General features: G+C 55.8%; 2 protein-coding genes across 8 annotated transcripts in view; both read left to right on the plus strand.

The window, feature by feature from the left end:
- Positions 1–9,705, plus strand: part of UNC93A (unc-93 homolog A) — a 53,651-nt gene extending 43,946 nt beyond the window's left edge. For all 7 annotated transcript variants that reach the window (XM_074368003.1, XM_010968938.3, XM_045506455.2 and 4 more), the window contains one exon: positions 7,868–9,705. In XM_074368003.1, coding sequence (XP_074224104.1) covers positions 7,868–8,133 — 266 coding nt within the window. In that variant the 3' untranslated portion in view covers positions 8,134–9,705. The remainder of the gene's footprint in view (positions 1–7,867) is intronic.
- Positions 9,706–19,444: 9,739 nt separating this feature from the next.
- TTLL2 (tubulin tyrosine ligase like 2) lies at positions 19,445–21,416 on the plus strand (the record flags this gene model as incomplete). The annotated part of the gene is given in 7 exon segments (XM_074368917.1): positions 19,445–20,067; positions 20,070–20,221; positions 20,224–20,252; positions 20,305–20,761; positions 20,764–20,826; positions 20,829–20,980; positions 21,345–21,416. Coding segments are annotated over 7 exon segments (1,548 nt in total), but the record flags the coding sequence as incomplete, so codon positions are not given.
- Between the last annotated feature and the right edge of the window lie 325 nt (positions 21,417–21,741).

The raw sequence follows: 21,741 nt of genomic DNA on the forward strand, positions 1-21,741 counted from the left end.
GCTGCTGAGGGCGAGGGGCCTGGCCAGCGCAGTGGGCCAGCTGAGAGCAGGGAGCGTGTGCGGCGTGGGTCTGGCGTCCTCAGGGACGGAGCTGGGGGCCCAGGGAGGGATGGGCACCAGAGGGGTTTCCAGATTACGTGATGTGCAATGAAGCAGCAGAGGTCAGTGGATGGGAGGGACATGAGGATGGCGAGAGGGATACTAGGTGGGGAGGGCGGTGGCATCAGGGCTGAGAACCCGGCCCGGGGAGCCTGAGAGGCTGGAGCCCGGAGCCTGGCTTCGGGGTGGAGGCACAGAGTCCAGGCGGGGCGTGGAGGGAGCAGCCGTGGGGCGGGAGCTCTTCCCGAGCCCCGAGGCCCGCCGTCGGGTCGGGTAGGGGTCGCCCGCGGGGTGCAGGGGAGCAGGGGTGGGACGTGCGGGGGAGGGAGTAGTCGCAGCCCCGGGGGACACACAGGGCCGAGGCCCAGGGAGGACCCCGGGCACGGAGCGTGGAGGCCTGGTGTGGACACCACATCCCCAGTGTCGAGCGCCCTTTGGTGGTGGGTTGGTTGCGTTTCCTGCCAGGGGACAAGCTGCTGTAGCGGAGAGGGTTAGGGGAGGCCCCAAGAGAGAAGAGGGAAGCAGAGGTGGGGGACCACACGTGGCAGTATGGGGCAGAGAGCCCGCGTTTTGTGTGGTGGCTGAAAACCACAGGGCTGAGGCCCGAGGATGGGGACCTTAGCCTTGAGTTTCCCACAGACCACCTATGGCCCTGGCACACGGTGGGTGTCGGAGGCCCAAGGGTTGAGCTGCCTATGCATCTGGCAACCTGCAGAACGGTGAGATGCGCCCTGGCCCCAGAGGTGGACCTGGCTCCGAAGGGGCCTCTTCCCTCAGGAGCACCACCCACCATTCAGTCTTCATCTAGGAAACACCTGGGACTAGAACCTGGGCCAGGTCAATCCACTAACAGGCCACAAGCCAGCGTTTCCAGGACAGGAGAGCTGGCCACTGTCCCCGGCCCCCCGTGGACTCAGTATTCCAGGACTGCCCGGCTTGCAGAACAGCAGAAAAACATCATGTTGTCGGATTCAGGAGGTGGGTTTCCCAAGCTTTCCTATGGCCCCCGTCATGCAGGAGGCTTTGGCGAAGTTCAGAACCAGGTGACAAAGGTGTGTTTGGCTCAGTGTCCTAATCTGGCGTGTGGACAGGGGTCACTGCGTGGGAGCAGCGACCTACCAGTCACGGGTGGGGCCTGCGGGACTGCTCAACGGAAGAAACACTGCGTCGCAGAGAGAGAAACAGAAAGCACGGTCCAGATTAGTCAGCAGTGACAGGCCACGCCACCTGTAGGAATCCCAGACACCTCGCCCTGGGAGCAGCAGGAGAGGCCTGCCTCCAGCACCCCGGGGGGCGTGAAAGGCCCCCGTGTTTTACTGAGCTCTCCAAATGCACGTGCCGCCTTGCTTTCTGAAATACGAGCTGAATTTTAAAGAGTATTTACACATTAAAGGGAAGTCAGGTAAGGGCCTGGGGGACGTGGCCACCCAGTGCTCCATGCAGTAATTCTCCAGAGGTCTCCAATGCTCGCAGCAAAAATGTCTGGTTTTCTTTCCCCTGCAGACCCGGGAGTCACTGCTTTCAGTCTCTGTCCATCCTCGGGCAGCAGACACTGTCAGGCAGATCCTTAGTCAAAACTGGGCAGAGTTCCGTGAGGGCCAGTGAATAATTTGGATAAAGACTGCCTTGAGCGAGGAGTGCTAATTTAAGACGAATTCTTTCTGTCGTTTTGTACAGATAAAAAGTGATTTTTTCAAGGAAAAAGATCAGTTGTTGAAGAAAGCTATCCTTTCATGTATGATTTGAGAACTCCTTTTGGAGTCTGCGCCCGCAGCCGCCTTGGCCAGGGGGGCTGTTTTAATAAACGGGGTTCCGGGCAGGCTGGCTGCCTCAGAGCTCCCGCCCCCCGGCATCCGCACCATCTCTGTGCTGCTGAAACTGGAAACGTTGTGTAGCTTTTGCCACCTTGTAAGATCTGCTCCCTCTCATTTTCGCTTTTTCAGTAACTAGTCGGATCCCCAAACCTGTTCTCCCTGAATGTGTCTCTCTCTTAAGAAAATACGTGAACTGCATGCTTCCCTAATTGACGAGACGACACAGTTCAGTTCCTCCTCTTCAGTCACCACTTCTCAGTTTAAACACTGATGGTGACAGTTCTCCAGTGTGGAAGCGCATCAGTGGCGGGAGCATCCAAGCGCCTCCCCCCGGGCCAGAGTCGTGCAGCTCACTGCTCCGAGCTCCCGCTGGGCTCCAGGCATCCCTCCAGCCTCAGGAGCCCTCCAGCTAGGCTGTCTGTTTATCTGCCCTGACAGTGCATGGAAGATGGGGGCCGTTGCCACAGAAACCCGTACAGGCCAATGCCTGCATCTGAGGTTGGAATGTCTGGTCTAAAAATAGCCTTCTGCCCTGTCAGCCTCCAAAGGGGCTGTTTTCGGGTTGATTAACTCAAAACCCTGGCTCCTCCTGCATGCCTTATCTTTTCCAACCAAACCAGACATGTCCCCATCTGGTCATCTGAGGACAGGGGTCAGCATCCATCATTTCCCCCGGTTCCTTCGCCAGGTCAGGCTTAATTTGAATATCTTATAAAACGATGATATGTTTGTCAAAACCAAGAACTCGACACTGGGACACGACCTAAGGAAACCTGAGACTCGATTCGGATTTCTCCAGATCCCCCCGCCCTCTGTGTGCTCCAGTACCTCCAGCTTCACCCCCTGTCCTCTGTGTGCTCAGGACCCCACGCGGGTGCCACGTTCCACGTCGGCATCACATCTCCTCGTCTGGTCGGTGCCGGATCCTCCTCCTCCCCTGCTGCTGGTGCCCTTGGCACCTGTAGGGAACGCTGGTCGGGTGTTCTGCAGGCTGCCCGTGAGCGTGGGCTCGTCTGACGTTTCCTCGTGATTAGGCTGGAGTTCTTGGTTTTGGGGAGGAAGACCCCAAAGTGAAGTGCTTTTCTCAGCACACCAGTCAGGGGCACGTGGCAGCACAGGGCTGGTCACTGCTGTGAACCTCGATCGCTGGCCAGCCCAGGATCTGTCAGGCTTCTCCAGGGCAGCGGGCTACTCACCTTTCCACGGCGAGTTCTTTGGGAGCTAGGAGCAATTCCACAATTAAGGGGGAGCAATTAATCCCCACCTCCTGGAAGACGAGTGTGTATTTATATAACATGTAAGTCTTCACTCAACCATTTGTCTGTATCGGCATGGGCTCATGTGTTTGTTATATTCCTTGGGTCACAATCCAGTGCAACATTATTTATTTTGTTGCTCGAATGGTTCCAGCTTTGGCCATTGGGATCTTTCACGCTGGCGCCTGTGTCCTTTTGACATGTTCCATCTATTTTTTTTTTTTTTTTTTAGTACTTCCTTATTTCCTAGCACTACGGAATATTCTAGGCTCATCTGGTAACCCTCCCGTGCCAGCCCTAGCTTAGCCATTTCTCCAAGGAGCCTGGGTGCATTTTATCAGAGAACGGTATTAGAAAGCGTGATTTGAGTTCTAGGTGTGCCTACGGCTGCTGAGATGACCCTGCTTCCAGGCACAGCCATTGCACAGTGAGGGGGTTCCCCGTGCACACTGGCCCCTGTGCACACACACGGGGGCATCCACGTCTGTATCTGCACACCCTCTGTAAACTAGGGGTGAGCCCAGGCTGCTCCAGCACCGCGGGCTCATTCCAGCTCCCCCCAGCCCCCAGCCCCCTCTGCTGCTCCGTAGCTTCCTTCTCGGACAGTGGGAAGCCCAGGCTCCCCTCTCAGTGGTTCGGCCCTACTGTCCACGCAGCTTCAGAAGTGCTGAACTGCTGTTTTCGGCCTACTTTTGTTTTCTCTTTAATGTCTTTACCCTCTGCCCACCATGTCCTTAATTCTTAGAATCGGACGCAATGAATGTGTTGCTTTCTTTATGTTTGTATTAAAATGGAAAACAGATCATGAGTCATTTCCCTGAAGCTGGATGCTTGGTTACAACGGGCCCTCCCCCACTCCGGCTGGGCCGCGCTCCCAGAGGGGCACAGGTGGCTCTCCCCAGACTCTGCGCTTTCTTAAAAGGCAGTGCTGGCTGCTGACGGCAGCCTCCGCTGGCTTGCTCCTTCTGCGGGCTCTGGTCCGGCTCCTTCTGAGAGGGGAAGGGGCCCTTGCCTCCTGTCCAGCCACCCCACGTCTTCCTCAGTCTCTGCTGTTCAGCCAGAGGTACAGCTGGCTCCCGCCGACTCCTGGGTTCCAGGTCCTCCCCTCCCAAGGGCTCCCCTGCCTCCCAAGCTGCCCAGTTGTGCTGAACGCAAGGAGGTGAGCTCGCAGCCACTCTGGGCCTCTCTTTCCTGCTGGTGGACTCCCCACCGGGGGTCAAATTTCAGAATCAGACTCAGAGAACGTCAAGTTCTTCGCTTGATATTTCAGGCTTCGGGGGCCCAGAAAGTTTACATTTATGGGAAAAAAACAACTCAGGAAGTTTAAGAGCCCGTAACTGCTCAGGAGGTGGGACCAGACCTGAGCCAGAATGTGAGCAGAAGAAAGCATGTCCCATCCTCCTGAGGCTCGGGGATTTATGATCATCACAACCTAAACCAAATCTTGAAATCTCCTAAAGACATCACCCTGCAGACCAGAAGTGGTAGCTTAACTTAGAGTCGCCCATGTTACTGGATTTTCAGGAAAGTGGATGCATGTGACAGGACCGCAACCTGCCAGGGTGCGGGTGACCGTTTCTGCCACAGACTGGGACTGAAGCCTCCCCTTGCGGCCGTAGTGTCTCCACTTGGATTTCCTTCCCGAGCATCTTGTTTCCGGGTCCAGTTTAAGGTCACCCTCCAAAGACAGACAAGAGACCTTTCAGTAATCTCAGGAGCCAAGTCCCTGGATGTGGTTTTTAGATTCTGTTTGTTAAGTTTCATGTAGGAGGCACTTTGCAGACTGCACACGAGAAGGGCACCTTCTTCCAACTGTTCCGAGCAGCCTCTAGTTCCCCACACGCGTCGCTGGAAACGTGTATCTTACCTTGTACCGCGTATCTGCGTGGCTCCTACGCAGGTAAAGGCTGAGAAACCAGACACCAAGGAGCAGCTTCTGGGGTCGACGTTCCAGGCGGAGCTGCAGGAGACCTCGCTCCTGGCCTCAGACCTTCTCCTCGATGCTGGCAGGACCTCTCCTCCCTAAACCCTCTCACCTCCCCGCCTCATTGCGGGGGGGGGGGGGCGGGGGAGAAGGAAAGGGGCAAAGGAAAAGGAACAGGGAGAAAGCTGAGAAAGGAAGGTGCTGGAAGTCCCCTTGTGGGTCCCTCTCCCACCGCTGCCCCCGTCGGCAGGGCCGCTCCGAGCACACCATGACTGCGCGGCGACGGCAGCCCTGGAGCACAGGTTCCCGGCGCAGACCCCGCCTGGCCCCGCAGGGGCTCGAGCAGGGGCTGTCCTCTCCCCCCGCCCATGCAAGAGGTGCACACCTGCCACTTCGCTTCACTTGTTCTCTGACTCACAGGCCAAGGCCGTGCCTTAGCCCTGCCCTGCTGTCTGCGGTCCCAGGTCCTAGCTTACCCGGCCTCCCTCCCCGCGGCGGGCTCCGGCTTGTAACAGGAGGGGAGGAGAGGAAGAGAGGACTCTCCCCGCTGGCATGGCCCCACCGTCCCCTCGTGTCACTAGATATCCTGCGAGAGGCTATGCTAGGTCCCTGTGGGGCATGACCTGCAGGACATGGGTGCCCTGCTCAATTCACAAGTCACCACCCCCCAGTGTCCCCTCGGTCACGCAGTATCCAAGCTGACTCTTAGGCAGCACTGGAATGATCGCTCCAAGTGAGATGGGTTCCTGCTTTCGGGAGTCCACAGCCTAGCAGGGGACAGAGGGAGAAACAGACTGAGTAGGTGGAAGGCATGAAAGGACTGGACGGATGTTGCAGGGAAAGCGGGTCGAGCCCCCAAGGATGCTCGTGGGATATCAGCTGCGGAGAACCTCTTGGAAAGTCACAGGGGAGGCGGAGGTCCTCGCGAGAGGCCTGTCACAAGTGAAGGCATGAAGCTAGAAGCACGGTCAGTGGGCCGTGGTGGGGTGTGCGGGGGCAGCCAGGGGCAGAGGGGCTGCCCCACCACAAGGCCTGGGTCCCCCCCGGCGGGATGCCAGAGACTCGGCAGGGAGTGGTGTGACACGTTGCGTCTTAGAAAGATGATTCTAGCAACAGTGCGGGGGCCGCTGGGAGTAGAGTATGCCCAGAGATGTGGAGTCAGGTGACCCCAGCGGTGACCAGACAGGTCGTGCTGGGGCCGGAGAGTCTTGTCACAGAAAGAACCCAGAAACAAGCACGGAGGTCAGGAAAGCAAAGCGAGGATTTACTAAGGGACAGACAGTACGCTCTCAAGGAAAGAGCAGGCAGACCCAGGTGGGTAGCTGCCCTGAGTCTCCTTGGCAAGCTCATTATCTGGGTGTAAAAATGAATGGGCAGAATATTCACTGGCAGGGAGGGGTGCGGGGTCGTCTTTCCTGACCTTCATCCCAGCTCCGCCTTCCCAGGTGGGGAGGAGGGAGTTTTGTCCTTGTTTAGTCTTGATTGGGAAGTTGGATGAGGTCATGATGAACAAAAGGCTACGTTCAGATGGGGAGGTATCATAAGCAAAAGGTCACGTGTGGACAGAGGTCACAGTGATTGAAAGGTTACAGCTGGATGGTGGGGATTCCTGTCCTGTCCTCTCTTTCGGCCTCCAGGACACTTGTCAACCCAGAAGGTATGGCTTTTTATTAGTCTGGAGGATCCTGTTTTTCTTGGTCTGTCCCAGGACCCCCGTTGTTTACAAGATGTAGACATGGTTTTCTTCCATTTGGCCCATGGCCCCCTTTCTCTGCTCATATCTAGCTACCTGCCTGCTCTAACAGTCGGATCGGACAGAAAAATCTAAACACTCAGGGTCCAAGTCTGACGAAGGGGCCTCGAGCCTCCTGATCACCCTTGTCTCTGTGTCTGCAGAGCTCAGAGCTGTGACTGCCACGTAGTAGGTGCTTCATAGAAGCAGACGAGGCAGTGGTGTCATGGGGAAGGAGGGCAAAGGGTGACCTGACTCCAGCTTGGGACCCACGGGAGAGAACAAGGCTGGAGGAGGAGGCAACGAGGCAGCCCAGGAGAGGGTGCAGGAGAGGGGCTCCAACTGATGGTGAACCGTCCCGTCCCCCAGGTGACGAGAGTGAGGGCCTCCTCTGCTCAGGGCACCCTCCTGGGCCTCGGAGGAAGGAGGGAGGGGATGGGGGGCACCAGGAGAAGGGTCTGCGCCTGGCCACCCCGGAGGCTGAGAGGTTCCCAGTGGAGGGACGGGAGGCGTGGTGACTGGGCAGCTCCGGCGACCAGAGCAGGACATCGGCCGGGTGCGCAGGCCTGTCGCTCTGCTGGCAACATCCCCCTTCCCAGCTGTCCGCCTTCCAGACACACTGCCGCCTCACTCACGTCCTGGGGATGGGGGTGCTCCCCGTGCTCACCCAGGAATGCACGTCCCTCCCCCATAGCACGGCCTCCAGGCGTCCTCACGTTCGGGCTCTGCGGGGTGGGTCCCTCACCGGCACCCACGCAGGTCAGGTCTGGCTTCCCTCACCCACGCGGCGCGGGCGTGGGCGGCACCCCCCCCAGCACTCACGTTCATGAGCCCTGGTTCTCTGTACGCGATGGTTCCCCTCTGCTGGCGAGCATGACCAACTGGCTGTGATCCACAACGTGAACTAGCCCCGTGGTTCAAAAAGGAAGGTCCTGACTGTGCTGAGCGCCGGGGCCGTGGAAAGCCGCACAACTTCCTGCCGCCATCGCAGGGGGCGTGTGCAGTTCCACGGCCAGGCCTCACCGCGGTTTCCCCCCCGCAGCTCTCTACGGGGTGCTGTTTGAGGACAACAAGGAGGCCGCCTTCGCCAACTACCGCCTGTGGGAGGCCCTGGGCTTCGTGGTCGCCTTTGGGTACAGCACGTTTCTGTGCGTCAGCGTCAAGCTCTACATCCTCCTGGGCATCCTGAGTCTGGCCGTGGTGGCGTACGGAGTCGTCGAGTGTCTGGAGTCCAGGAAGCTGGCCTGGCCGCTTGCCGTCCGGCAGACAAAGCCAGAGGAGGAAGGAGAAGCACAGACCAAAATGTGAAGCAGCAAACCCCGCGGCAGGTGGGGCGGAGCCCACGGGCAGGAGGGCTTTGCTTGAAGGCGCCTCCGAGTTGACACTTGATTCTTTGCAACGACGTCCATGGTATTTCATTTTTTATGTGTTTTTTTTTCCTACCAAATTTTGCAGTCCACCATCTCATCCATCTCCTGGTGGAAATCCAGAATATTTGTGAAGGAATCAGTTTCAGGCACAAAAGAAAGAAATTTAGGGCACAGTCCGCCAACTGGGACTGGCTTAGACTCTTAGCACCAACAACTGCTGCTTGTTTTGTTGTTGTTTTTAAGAGTTGAAGGCTGCTTCCAAAAAGCAGCCCCAAACCAGTCATTTTACAAACCGCTGAACGACATTCGGGCCGGTCAGGGACCGCCGCCCGGCGTCCGTCAGGGCCAAAGCCAGAGCAGGGGACACGAGTTCCTGAATAAATGCAGTTATATCATGGCACCGTCTTCCGTCCAGATGCTTTTATCCTGAACACCCAGAGCACACACGTAGAAGTCATCAGGTGAGTCACTTCGCATGCTGTAGACCATTGGAGGACAACGGGCAAAGGTTGTCCCCAACGGGACACACAGGTGAGGCTGATGATGCTAGAAGCCGGGCAGCGTCCTAAGAGCCATCTGCCCTTCTTACCCTCAGAACCTACGCGCATCCAGTCTTCCTTGACGCGGGGGAGCAGCTGGTCACTCGGTCACCACCTCTCTCTGAGCCGGGCTCTCCGTCCGGGTCTCCGCACCCCTGGCTGCTCTGTGACAGCATCCCCATGGGTTTCTCTTTTCTCCTTTCACCCCGGGAGGCTGCTCACCCCTTCTTCTCCACCTGTGCTCTCCTCCCTCGTGTCCCGAGGAGGCTCCCACCATCTGTGAATTTGAACAACTACTCCTGCAAGGAGCTCGGGCCAGCCCGGAGACGCTGCCTCCGACAGATGGCCGTGTTCAGCCGGGCTGGTTGTCGTGACGGTTGACAACAGGCAGGGACTGCTGCTGCTGGACTGTGATCCGAACAGGCCGGAGGGCGGCTGTCAGGGAAGTGGGTCGGTCACTTCCCACCTCACCCTCCAGGAGCCTGGAAGCTTCTACTCCAACAGCAGATGTCCCAACCTTGGGTGACCCCCCGTCCCCCTCCCCCAGGCTGGATTAGTGTCCACTCTGTGAATGAAAAATATTGCAGCCACATCAGTGAACAAGGATCCTGAGGCCATCACGTCATCAGCGGCGACCGCCGCCCCCGACCCCCGACCGGGAATGGAGGGAACTCAGGACGCAGACCAGCAGGCAGCCGGCTCCGCAGCGCCCCCAGCGGTGCCCCCTGAGGGGACCTGGACGGCCAGGTGCACATCAAAGGAGTGATTTCAGTGAGCCCGGACCTTTGCGCCTTCCCACACACAGAAAAGCGCTAACTCCCTTAGCTTGAGAGGGCTGGTTCTCTTTAACAGTTGAAGGGCGTAAGAGGAGGGGCAGGCAAAGGCCGGTGCTGCTGCCGCCCTTGGATCAGCCTGCCTCCAGCTCTTGGAGGTGCACGTCCCTTTGCTAATAAATCCTTCAGTATCTTTCATTACACAGTGCTTTCGTCTCCCGTCTGAATTCTCCTCTTTCGGGTAAGACAAGGACCGAGGTTCTTCCCAGCTCCTTTTGAGACAACAAGATGAGGGGGAGGAGCTGGGAAAAGTGACCAGTAAGGTGAACGAGGACGGCCGGGAGTGACGTCACGTGAGGATGGAGGGTGGGCCACTGACTTAGCAGCAGTGAGGTTGCTGGGGTCCGTGGCCAGAGCAGCTCAGTGGAGTCTGGGGGTAAAGACGTGAACTCAGTGGGCCCGAGAAAGTAGAGGGGTGTAGACGGGGAGGATTATCAGCCCTTCCCGGAGGGGTTTCTCCAGGAAAGAGGCCATCGCTAAAGCCCGGCGCGGGGGTCAAGGATCATTACCCAGCTGAAATACTGGGGGTTGGGCAGGGCAAGGAAGGCATTAGGTGAGTCTAGCTCAGGCTCCTCAGGTGATACTGATGAGAAATGCAAGACAGGTCAGTTAGATTCTGGCGTGTCCCGGGCCCCACAGCTGCGCAGTTGAAGACATGGGATGCGAACCTGATTGCGTGACGCCTGGCTGGGGGTGTTAGCTACTAGAAGGCGAGAGAGGCATGATCCTAAATGCCCTTTTTCACCTGAGATAGATGCACTTAAGGTTTTGGAACTTTTTATTGAATTGTAACATAAGGACAGAAATTTACATTTATCCGTGTATGATTTGGTACAGTTCACAAATGGAACACACCCATGTCGCCAGCACCCAGACCGGGAAACAGACCACCACCCACCTGGACCCCTGGGGACCCGCTCACGTCAGTTCCCCCAAGAACAGCAGCTTCCAAAACCACAGACTCGTTTTATGCACTTACACGTATTTCTCTCAAGGTGTTTATTATTAAAATACCCTGTTCATTAAGTCCTTCAAGCAGTAGTGAGGTGATGGTGCGAGTCAATAAAAGTCCATTCTCAGTGAACACTTACCATCCTTCCAGTGCACCGGGTTGCAGTGTCAGGTTTCAGTGAACGGCAAAGGCTTGGTCACTTGGCTGCTGGTGGGGCCAGGAAAGAGTTCCAAGTTCCCGTAATCGTGCTGCTCTCCACGCCTCCCTCTCTGGGGCTTGGGAAACGGGACTCCCCTCCTATCAGCTGCTGGAAGCATGGGTCTCTGTGCTCCCCTGGGTGGGGCTGGGGTGTAACAAAACAGTGAAAATTCTATCATGAGTTCAGAGTTTCCTAGGACTCCAGCAAAACTTTAGATTTAAACATCGCCATGAATCCAACCCCCTCCTGATCTGATCAGAGGAGGGCACGTCAGATGAAACCGTCCAGGCGCAAAGAGCAGGCGTGCGCACTCGAAGCTGAGGTCAGACTGGTGCTGTCAATAGTGGACGCTTGCGAGGTCCACGTAACTGATGAGGGAGAGAACCCCATACTGCGTGAGCTGCAGCCTGGGGTCGGGGCGGAAGGTGGTCCTGGGTCAGCACTGCCCTGGCTCGTGGATGCACCTCTGAGTCACTTTTCTGACCACACAGTCCAAACTGCGTGTGGTCGCTGACCAGGAGGCACTGAGCCATCCTGAAGCCTTTCCGTGTCTGAGGAGGGCCCTGGATCCTGTGGGGGTCGCAAGCCAAGGAGAGAACTGAGCCCAGTGGGAAATTCAGGGAGACCATCAGAAGGAGGCTCGACATGAAACAGCTCAGAGAAACATGCTTGCTCCTTGCGCTCCCTTTGGGAAACAGCAATCATTTTCATCAAATCAGCGCTCCCCGCATTTCCTTACTGTTCAGGTTCCCTTGGCAACCGCCTCTCATCTGGACCGCTGCCTCCTCTTGCAGCCCAGATGCCCAGGCAGGCACTGAGCTTGAAGTCTTGGAAGCTCAAGCTCAAGCATCCATTTCTGATTGAAGGAAAAATGGAAAAATTGTTGAACAAATTCAGGATGTATAAATTGCTCAGCTAAACGACGCAAACCCGGATATCCTGACTCACACCTGGATTGCCTCCCCTGCCGTGCACATCACTGCAGTCCTTGCCAGACCCGCCCTTTGTGCGATGTGTCTGAAGACAGGGGAAGAATTTAATGACACTAAGTTTTTACAAAATTCACCAGCAAGTAGGGCTGGAGGACAACCATACATAATTAACGGCAAGCGAACACGTCAACCGGAAAAAGAAAAAGTCCTCTAGGCCACGTACAGTGAATTCCTTTTGTTCTCGGTTTGCTAATTAGAAAACCGCCGTCCCCATCCCCTTTACCGCGAGCCCACAGCTGCGGCTGCGTGTCGTGCGGTTTGCGTGCAGTTACATGGAGCGGTTCATTTGGTCCTGAGCGACTGTAACAGTGCCTGTAATCAGGCAGATGACGGTGAAACAGTAAACATCCTCCAGCAGAGGTGGCAACACGCCGGACCTGAATGGGCTGGGCGCAAAGAGGCTGTCGAGCTGCTCCCGGCTTGGAAATGCCAGATGGTTCTCACGGGTTCAGGCCGCGGAGTCCACAGGCGGGGCCCCTGCGCCCTGGAAGGCGGGGCGAGACGGTGGGGTGGGGGGGAAGCGTTCAGCCTTGGCTGGAGGGTGGGTCCAACCGGTTCTCTGGTAGAAACATGGCTTCAACAAATAATCAAGATTCATTTTGGAAACTCAACTGTTTTGGGGTAGAAATGGTATATTTTGAGGTTTTCACTACAGAAAAGCCCAAGGAAGGCCCAGGATGCCCTGGAGGGGCCCAGTGCCTCTTCTCTGAGTCCCCAGGTGTGTAGCTGGTGGGGCCACCAAGACTGTGGCCTGTGCGGGTCCCTGGAAAGAGGTAAGCCCCTGGAGCACAGATGGAGGAACCCTGCGTCCACATCCTGACTGGGGTCCCGGCCCTCAGCCCTGCCCCTGAGGGGATGACCCCTTTGTGAGGGAGCAGCAGCATTGCTCGGCGGCCAGCAGGGCAGCTTCCAGCCCTGCCCCTGTGCACTGGGCTCTGCGGCTGCTGAGGGGGGGACCCGACCCCCAGCCTCGGATCCGGGCCCGACCAGGAGGCCGTCCTCCATTCACACCAAGCCTGGTTCAGGGAGCCACCTATGGATGTCATGCCCAGAGCTGGAGGGCAGCCCCGTGGGTGGCCCCATGGGTGGTGCCTTGGTCCCTGGACCCATCCTTCCCGAGAGCACAGGGGTCCAGGGCCGCCAGGAGTGGTGAGTGCGCGCCCTGACCTGCGGTCACTGTCCAGTCTGCTGCACCTGTCCCTGCGGGGATGTATCGCTCCAACCACGGTCAGTCCAGAAAATACTCAGAGGGCCTACTGTGTGCTGGGTTGCTGCCCCACCAGGGCGAACAGGATAAACACAACGTCGGCGACAAAGGTTTCTGAGGACCAGAGCTTAACGTAGAGGCTGACCGTCCTGACCCCCTCCGGGGGCTGGGAGGTGGGGCTGGGATGGGGCCTGGGGCTGAGCAGGGCTGGTGGCCTTGGGTGCCATGCTGAGCAGGTGGCTCTCAGACAGACGTAGGCAGTGACCAAAGGCTCTCAAAGAGGCCAAAAGCCCTGCCTTTTTGTATTAGTCTGTAAAGAGCAGATTCAGCCTGGTGAGTCCTGGGACTATGCTGGGGTTTTCATTGCAAGTCGGTTCCCTTCGCCAGTGTTTACAGAAAGGAGACACGGGAACTGGGGTTCTGGGGGCAAGGAGTGATTGGAAGTGGCCTTGCCCTCAGGAAACTGAAGGTTTTAATGATAAAACAGCCCTTTCCCTATAATCAACATCGAAAATGGCGCAGGGACTCTGACTAGAATAATACAAACTGTCCCAGGTTCAAGGCAATACCGACTTTTTCCCTAAAGAACATGTAGATAGTATGCAGAAACCGTTTTTTAAAATTATTATTGAAGTATAGTTGATTTCCAGTGTGATATCAGGTTTAGGTGCACCATATAGAGTGTGTGTAGAACTCTTATTTTAAATCAGCCAACTTAAAAAATAGGGCAAAATGTATACAGGTATTTTTTTTATGTGAGAAGCATTCTATGTTTCATGTAAACTGGAAACCACAGCGGGAAGCTGTAAACTATGCATCAGAAAAGGAGAGTGAGCAGGACGACGGCGATCCTGAGACAGGTGGCTGAAGCCGACTCTTCTCCATAAACTGGCTTCACTACCTGGAAAATTCATACCAGGGCCTCCAGCTGCTGTTTGCTCCCATTTGATAAAAATGTTTAACAGCAGGAGGGTACAGCTCAGTGGTAGAGCACGTGCTTAGCACGCACAAGGTCCTGCATTTAATCCCCAGTGCCTCCATTTAAAAAAAAATGTTAAAACAACTAACTCCTAAATTTGAAAATCTCTGTGCTAAGCAGTGTGAAATATCAGTTGTGTGTATGAATTTTACATTCACAACAAATGGCATTTTAAAAAAATAGATATTTGCAATATGACTAAAGGTGAGGCTGTTAATAGTTAAAAAAAAAAAGTTAAATCACATTTTCACCAGAGATGCATGAACATACAGGCTTTGTAAAGTCAATCTTCAGTCATTCCAAATAAAGGCAGGGAAAATATTTTTGGATTTCATTTTTTGAAATTCTAAAAATCAACGTCTTTTTATAGCAACGTGCAGTCTTATTACGTTCATCTTGTGCACGTGTAAGCTGCCAGCAGGAGCACTGGTCATGTGCACTGACCGCTGTTTCTCAGAGAAACTGGTTCTCTGCTTCAGTGGTACCTCTTTTGGTTTGCAGCATCTGATTCAGGGTCACCCAAGGAGGGTCCCCTCCCTGACCCCCAAATCTTTCCTCTCAGTTCTATGATGACTGAAGGGCTTGACATTTAATGAGATGGTTTGAGACTTTAGCTGGATCCCGATTCAAATGGGAAGTTTGCCTGGAGGGGTAGTTTGTCCTTTAAGCAATGAAGGTGCTAAAAAGTAAAGTGTGAATTAAAAAAAAAAAAAACTTGACTCCTAATTCTCTTTTGAGGGTTTATTTTGAAAAGAAGAGGGTGTGAGAACTCGTGACGGGCACTGGGAGCCCGTTCTCCATGTAACTCTCGAGCCGGGATCAGTCTTGCGGGAGAAGCAATGGGCCCGCAGGGGTGTCCCCGGGAATGACGGTTCCCGCAGTGATAGAAATGCTGTCTTGGCTGACGTCCCTCCCCCCGTGGGCCCCACAAGATCATCAGGGGATGGGAAAGAGAAGCTTCCTCCATAAGCCAGGAGAATGTGCGGCCAGGGCTGAACCAGACTCCAAGAGCCCAGGAAACCCTGTAATTATGATAACGTCCTAATCACACGTCTGGAAGCGGCTTCCAGAGTCGGGATGGTCCTCAGCGGCTGCTCGTGCGCGGATGCAGTCGTCCGCGGTACGGCCGTCGGAAGGCACGGGGCGTGACTTGTCTGGGCGGGGTGTCCCCGGCAGCACCTTCCCAGGTTGTCTGTGCCCCCGCGGGCTCTGGCTCACGCGCGGCGTGGGTGCATGGTGGGCCCGGGGCACCGCGCGCTGTTAGTTTCCATCCAGGTGGGGCTTTGGCCTGAGGAACGTCCAGTGGGTGATGCTCGCAGTAGCGGAATCGGGCACACACAGAGAGGGTGGCGGCCTCCGTGACCTGCAGGTGCCGCTGCGGGTGCTGACGACAGGCCGACGCTCTGCTTGGCCTCAGGCCCAGAGCTCCCAGCGACTGTGCCTGGGGCTCAGTTCTTCTCCTGGAGCTGAGGGGGACTCCGGGCAGGACTCTTCCTCCAGTCACAGAGACACAGCACCAGGGCTCCATCCTTGGGGCCGGGGACCCCCTCTCCCATCGGGCAGTAACCACGGGAGGAGTCCGGTGGGTCCCAGCTTCCTTCTGGGAGTTTTTACTTGGAGGCTGACCTGGATCTCTGGGAATGCCCCCAAGGTACGCCTTCTCTATCAGGCCCCTCGACAAGGAATATTCCCAGTGTCTGCAGGTCTGTGGGCGCTCACCTGTCAAGGACGGCCCACTTTGCAGAGCCCCTCCCCCAGGCCTCGCACCTGAGAGAGAGATGGAAATATCCGCCGGAGATCTTGACGCCATCAGTATGACTGGGTATCCGCAATGGTTTTTGCAGCAAACTTGAGCTTTTTACACACAGTTAATAAGATTACGCTTTAACACATTCCAGAACCAATCGTGACACATCAGTGTGTCTGCCCAGTGGGGCTGAGAACTGTGCTTCCAGATGAAGCGCTCCAAGTTCAAAGAGAACGTTTTTGGCTTCTTTTCAGCACAACTGTGGGCCCTGTGACAGCTCCTCCAACCAGGCTGAGCCATCTACGTTCAAACTTAGAAAACTGTAAAAGTTCAGGCTGTTGATTTGACAAGTATTTCCGCTTCTGTCCTGGATAAGCGGCAAATATATTTAAATAATTAATAATTTCATACTACATTTTTGTGTCTTTATATGTATATGTATATTTGTATTTTGCATGTGTGTCACGTGATGCATTTCTTTGCCTTTTTAGTCTGAGCACAGAGAGTTCAATTTAATATTTTAAATTATTATAAGCATCAATTAATATAAATGGATGCCTTCAGGAAATAGCCAGGACTCTTTGGCTGTGCAATAAAATACCCCAGACTACTATAATTTTATGGTTTTTGTATCTTTAATTAATTTCATTTTATTGTCAGTCATCTAGTCAATTTCCCACTAATACATCTTATGTATTACAGCCTAGAAATCCACATACTAAAATGTGTGTGTGTGTGTGTGTGTGTGTGCGTGGTTACTGACTTAAGCACTTGGCCACTTGGGAAGAGCTGTAAAGATCTAGGGTTTATCTGGTAAAATGATAAATTTTGTGATGCTTATTTTATTTAGAAGTAGAATTTTCCACTGAATTTTGGGTTCCAAACCAAGAAGGTAGAGTTAGCCACTGTCTCCTGGTTCCTGACTAAGGTAGTGGGATGTTATAAAAAGGGAAGGGCATTTTAGGCAGAAATGAGCCATGAATAAGAAACTTCTATGTATTCTGTGTTTTCAGTATTGTTTACTCGTGGTTGAAATGAGGAAAAACTACGAGCCTGGGACACGAAGGGTGAAACACCATGTATTCGTGGATGTTCCTTCCATGATTCACGGGCCACTGGCCACACCTTGAGCAGAAGCTCAGCCTCGCTAGGTCCTGCCTCAGCCATGAGCGTCGTTCCCATGTCACCATGCCCCCTTCTAGCCGCGAGGACCTCCCCCACAGCTCAGACCAGCAAAGAAACAAGTTGTTAGGGAACTCCACATACAGCATCGTCTCACCCACGAGGGAGTCTCTTGGGAGAGGAGCCGGTGTGACTCACTGACCCTGGGGGGCCGAGTCCTGCTGCTTCAGAACAGAAATGCATGTGGAAGGGGCTCTGCTTTTATTTATTCCCATGCGGGCAACTTTGCCCTGCAGGCAAAGGTGATGCCACACCTAGAGTAACGGGGAAATCTGCAGTCAGTCCACTTTAAAAGTAGCATTTTCTCCTTTCCAGGCCAGGGAGGTGGGAACCCAGTCCTGCGTCCCCTCCTGGGAAGGGGAAGGGTCCTTGCTGGCCCCGCCCACCTCAGCCATCACTGCCTGCATCCTTCCTCCCCAGACAGAGTCCTGGCGCCCTCCCCGACACAACGGCCTCAGGCTGTCCCCAGCCTGTCTTCGGTCCCTCCACATGCACCCTACACACACCTAAACTACTTGCTCTTGTCAGCGCCCGTCAGTGGGAACCAGGCAGAATAAAGACATTTCAGGTAGGTCCAGGAGAACTTTTATGGAGAAGGAAAAAACTCTCAATTACATATTTGGTTTCTTAATGAAATTGAACAGGAAAAGGGACACTTAGTTGAAATAGAGTCCAAGGTCAGTGGGTGCCCTGTGGGACCAGCCCTCCAGGACTTGCATCTCCTCAGACACCCCCCCTCCCCCCAGCCCCCCCAGGATGACCTGCTGGCCTTCTCGGCTCCACGGGGGTAGGGAAGCCAGGCTGCGGCACCTGCCGGGACTTCTGCTTTTGCTCAGGCAGAGCCGGGGAAGGCGAGCCCCTGGTCTCTGAGCACTGATTCCAGAGGAAACAGGCCCTGTTTTCACCCCACCTTCTCTTTTTGAGCCTCTGATAGGTCTACTCCCCAGGTGGGAGCAGGTGGAAGGTGCCAGAAATGGGACAACGTTTCATCTGGTCTACCGGACTCCGCGTTTCTTAGCTGGTTTTGTGAAACTGATGTCACACACACGTTAAGAGTGTGTCATGATCAAATGAACTTGGGGAAACGTGGCCTGTTTCTTGGAAACAAAGAGAAGAAATCTTTCAACTCTGTGTAATCCTGCCTCCATAATCATGTGACCCAGCCTCCCCCACCCGCTTCCCTGCCATGCATGCGCACGCGCACACACACACACACACACTGCTTGATATACGTGTTAATTCCAGGGAACACAGTTTGAAAACGTCACAATAAGTGGCAAAGATTGAATCTTCTTAACAGCCATGACAGATTTATAAATCCTGTACGTCCCCGGTCAAAGCAGTAACAACGCAGAAGGCGCCGGGGCACTTTGCTGATGCTGCTTTGTTCACAGCTCTCCCGGAACCTCCTTTGGAGCCGCCGACCTAGCCTGTTAACACCTTCAGTATCAGAGGCAACCCACACTCTGCAGGCAGCTTCAGATTTCGAAACGAGGTCACTCGGCAACAGACTGCCTCCTTCCCCCCTCCCGCCCCCGCCAACTCCTCCCCGTGTCAAGTGAGGAGAAGGAGGTGGGTGAGCAAGGGAGGTCTCCGTCTCTCCCTCCCTCCCACCCCCACCACCATCCGTGCTTCCTTCCTTCCTTCCTTTCTTTCTTGTCCAAACTGGCTTCCCTGAAAGCACAGTATACGTCACAATTTATTCCTTTTATATCAGTCAGACTCTCCCCAACACCCCAGAATTTCCATCCAATGCGTTACTGATGTCACCTGTGTGGTAAATTATGCACGGACAGTACAAACACCATCACAGAGACAAGGCAAACTGCCTGAACGTGGGGCTTTTGATGCGTTTGTCACTTGAGGACCTTGGAGTGTCCGTGCTTTCCCTCAGAGGCTTTGACGAGTTTTACCTTTTTTTCCTAGGTCGTAATGAAAAGTCAGGCTTTGTCATCAGTTTTAATTTTTCTCCCAAAAGATCTTGTTTTCTTTCTTTGAAAGTTCATAAAAATGTTGACTCTGCATTTCCTGTTGGCCTTGCAGGATGTCAGAACAATCCTCAGATAACCATTGGTATTGCAGAGTGAGTTTTTAAAAACTCAAATTTTCCTTCTCAGCTCTTTCTGGCAAATTCCCACACATCTGCATAAACCAGGCCTCTGGCCACTGAAACAGCTCCGGGCCCTGGGGGTATAAGGTGGGAACCCAGAGGCCATCACAGGGGCCACGCCCTTGCTCCTAGGACTTCTCAGGCCCGTGAGACCCTTGCTGGTCACACAACACCATCGTTTCAAGCGCTTGGCACATGTTCAGATTCATTTAGCTGCACAAAGTTGGACTTTTTTTGGTCAAAATAATGGACTCACTACAGTTACGGGTCCGCAAGAGACTGGCCCCTGAGAGTGTTGACGGCATCCCTGCAGACACATTTAACAGGCTCTCACAGAAGGAAATAACCAGAGAGGGGAGGCGGGCTGGAGGTGCACGGGGAGCAGAGACGGAGTGTTTGTGAACAGAGGCAGGTAACAGACGGGGCCACACGTCCGGCAGCAAAGCAAACAAAACAGCTGACCGCAGACGTGAAGCCTTTCCAGCGAAAGCCCCACTAGGTTGTGACCTCTCGGCCCGCCCTCTAAAGCTTTTCTGATCATCAATTTTCAGAAAAGGAAACCTTATCTGAAGGCGGACGATGACCCCGCAGGGGCCGTCTTGAAACCCCTGGCGTTCCGAGCTGACGCGACCACGCTGGCAGTGGTGCAGTGTCCTCCTGGCGCCGGGGGGGGGGGGGGGGGGGGGGCAAGCTTGATCACCGAGAGCAAAACGTGGAGGACTGGAGGGCGTGCTCCTCCCGGTGACGGAGCACCTCAGCGTCACCAGCGCCCGGCACCAGCCGGCTCACCAGGAAGGACCCCCGGCCACGACCCGAAGCTCATGACGAGGCCGTGCAGCCCCCCCGACGAGCTCGCCCCGCCGCTCGTCGTGCCCGAGGCCGCGCACTTCACGGGAAGCGGGTGCCGGGCCCCAGGCGGCCGCTGGCGCGCGAGCGGCGGGAGCACCTCGAGGCAGAGGGACTGTCGTTGGCAGCGACGTGAAAGCTCTGCTCTGTGCCGCCGCGCGCAGCACAGGCCGGTGTCTGCAGCCCTCTCCTTGCGGCCGGCGCAGGCGTGGCCGCCGCATCCGTGTCTGCGTCAGCGGCCGAAAGCCGGGCCGCGTGTGAGACGCCCGAGAGGCAGGGGGGTGGCCGCGGGGGCAGGCGGGCCCTGCGGAGCTGGGACGTGGACGGCCTGCTTCCGTGGCGGAGAACCCGCCACAGGGGGCCTCTCGGCTTCCGCGCCATCGCTCCCTCGGGCCCCTGCGCGGCCAGCTGCTTCGAGCTCTTTGGGTTTGATGTTTTGCTGGTGACCTCGTGAAGCCCTGGCTGTTGGAGGTCAGCCTCGGCCCGGCCCCGCCCCTGGACTGTTGGACGGATGGACCGGTGAGGAGAAAGCCTGCCCGCGACACCGCTGAGCTGGGTCTCCCCCGCGGTCTGCGGACCGAGAGGAAGGGACGCAGCAGGGCTGCGACTGCAGCTCGCAGCCGCTGCGTTGCGCGCGCGGCGGCGGATGCGGCCACGCCTGCGGGTCTGTCCTGCGCTCCCGAGCAGAACGCTGGGTAAGGAGGCATCTGCTGAGAAGAAAGCGGGACGAACGCGCCCTGAGAACGAACGGGGCTCCCAGCCTAGAGAACCGACCAGCGGGAGGACGGGCCTGCTTCTGTCGACGAGAGCCGGCGAGAGCCGCCCCGAGCCGAACCGCGGCCCGCGGGCAGGTCCCCCCGCCAGGCGCCGGGCCCCGCAGGCGGCGCGTGGGGTCCTGCAGCCACGCGGCCAGCATCTCCCCGCGCGCCCCGCCCGCCGGCAGCGCCGCCCCGGACCCCGAGCGGGCGGCTTCGTGCTCGTCTCCCCTTCAGTGAAGCTGCTTTCAGAGCTGCTGCGGACGGATTCAACGCCAGAAGAATCGTCCGGGCCTCCAGGAACTCACGCAGAAGCAGCGTCCCCAAGTGGCAGGAAAAAAAACAAAGACAGGAACTTTCTTTTTGAAAACCGCAGGTGTCTACCTCAGGGAAGGCAGCAACCTGTTCCCAGCCTCAGTGACGTCACTGGGGCCAAAGACGTGGGTCTGGACACAAGTTCACCACCTCCGCCGCGGCAGGGCCAGCTCAGGGGTGGGCGCGGCGCCCTCCCGGCCTGGCGGCTCAGCTCTCCTGGGAGGCCCCACTCGCCCCGCGCCTGCTCTTGGACGTGCTTCACGACAATTGCGTTGTGCATTTTTAATGTGAGTGAGACTATTATCACATCTTACAAGAATTATTAGGTGAGAACAGTGTAAGAGACCAGGGGTTAACTTTTTGCTTTTTAATAGACGACATTTTGTTCAAAATTATTTTTGTCAACAGAATGATCAGCCGTCTAGAGTAAAGTGAAGTGCTGAAAACCTCCCCCTCCTCCAAACACACAAATGACTCCGTTATTTGTATACAGATCCCGGGCCTCAAGTCAGACCCGGTGCGAGGAGCTCGCTCCCTTTCCGCCGGCCTTGTGACTGTTAGCTGACTGTCCCAGCATGCAGCGTCAGAACCTCCCAGATCCAGGTGTGCTCCGCTCCTCCCAGACAGGAAGGACACAGAAGATCCAGGATTCACTGCAAACCGCATGCTAAGAAGCCAGACAGAAAGCTCCCCTGTCGCACCATTGCACTCACATGGCACGCCCAGAACCGGCGAATCCACAGAAACAGGAAGCAGATTGGTGGTTTCCAGGAGCTCGAGGGGGGATGGGAAACGACAGCAAATAGGGACAGGGTTTCCTCTGGGGGTGACAAAACTGTTCTGGGACTAGATGGTGGTGATAGTCATGATGGTTGCACAGCACTGTGAAT

Source organism: Camelus bactrianus, chromosome 8 (genome assembly GCF_048773025.1).
Source record: "Camelus bactrianus isolate YW-2024 breed Bactrian camel chromosome 8, ASM4877302v1, whole genome shotgun sequence".
In the NCBI taxonomy this organism is placed as follows: domain Eukaryota; kingdom Metazoa; phylum Chordata; class Mammalia; order Artiodactyla; family Camelidae; genus Camelus; species Camelus bactrianus.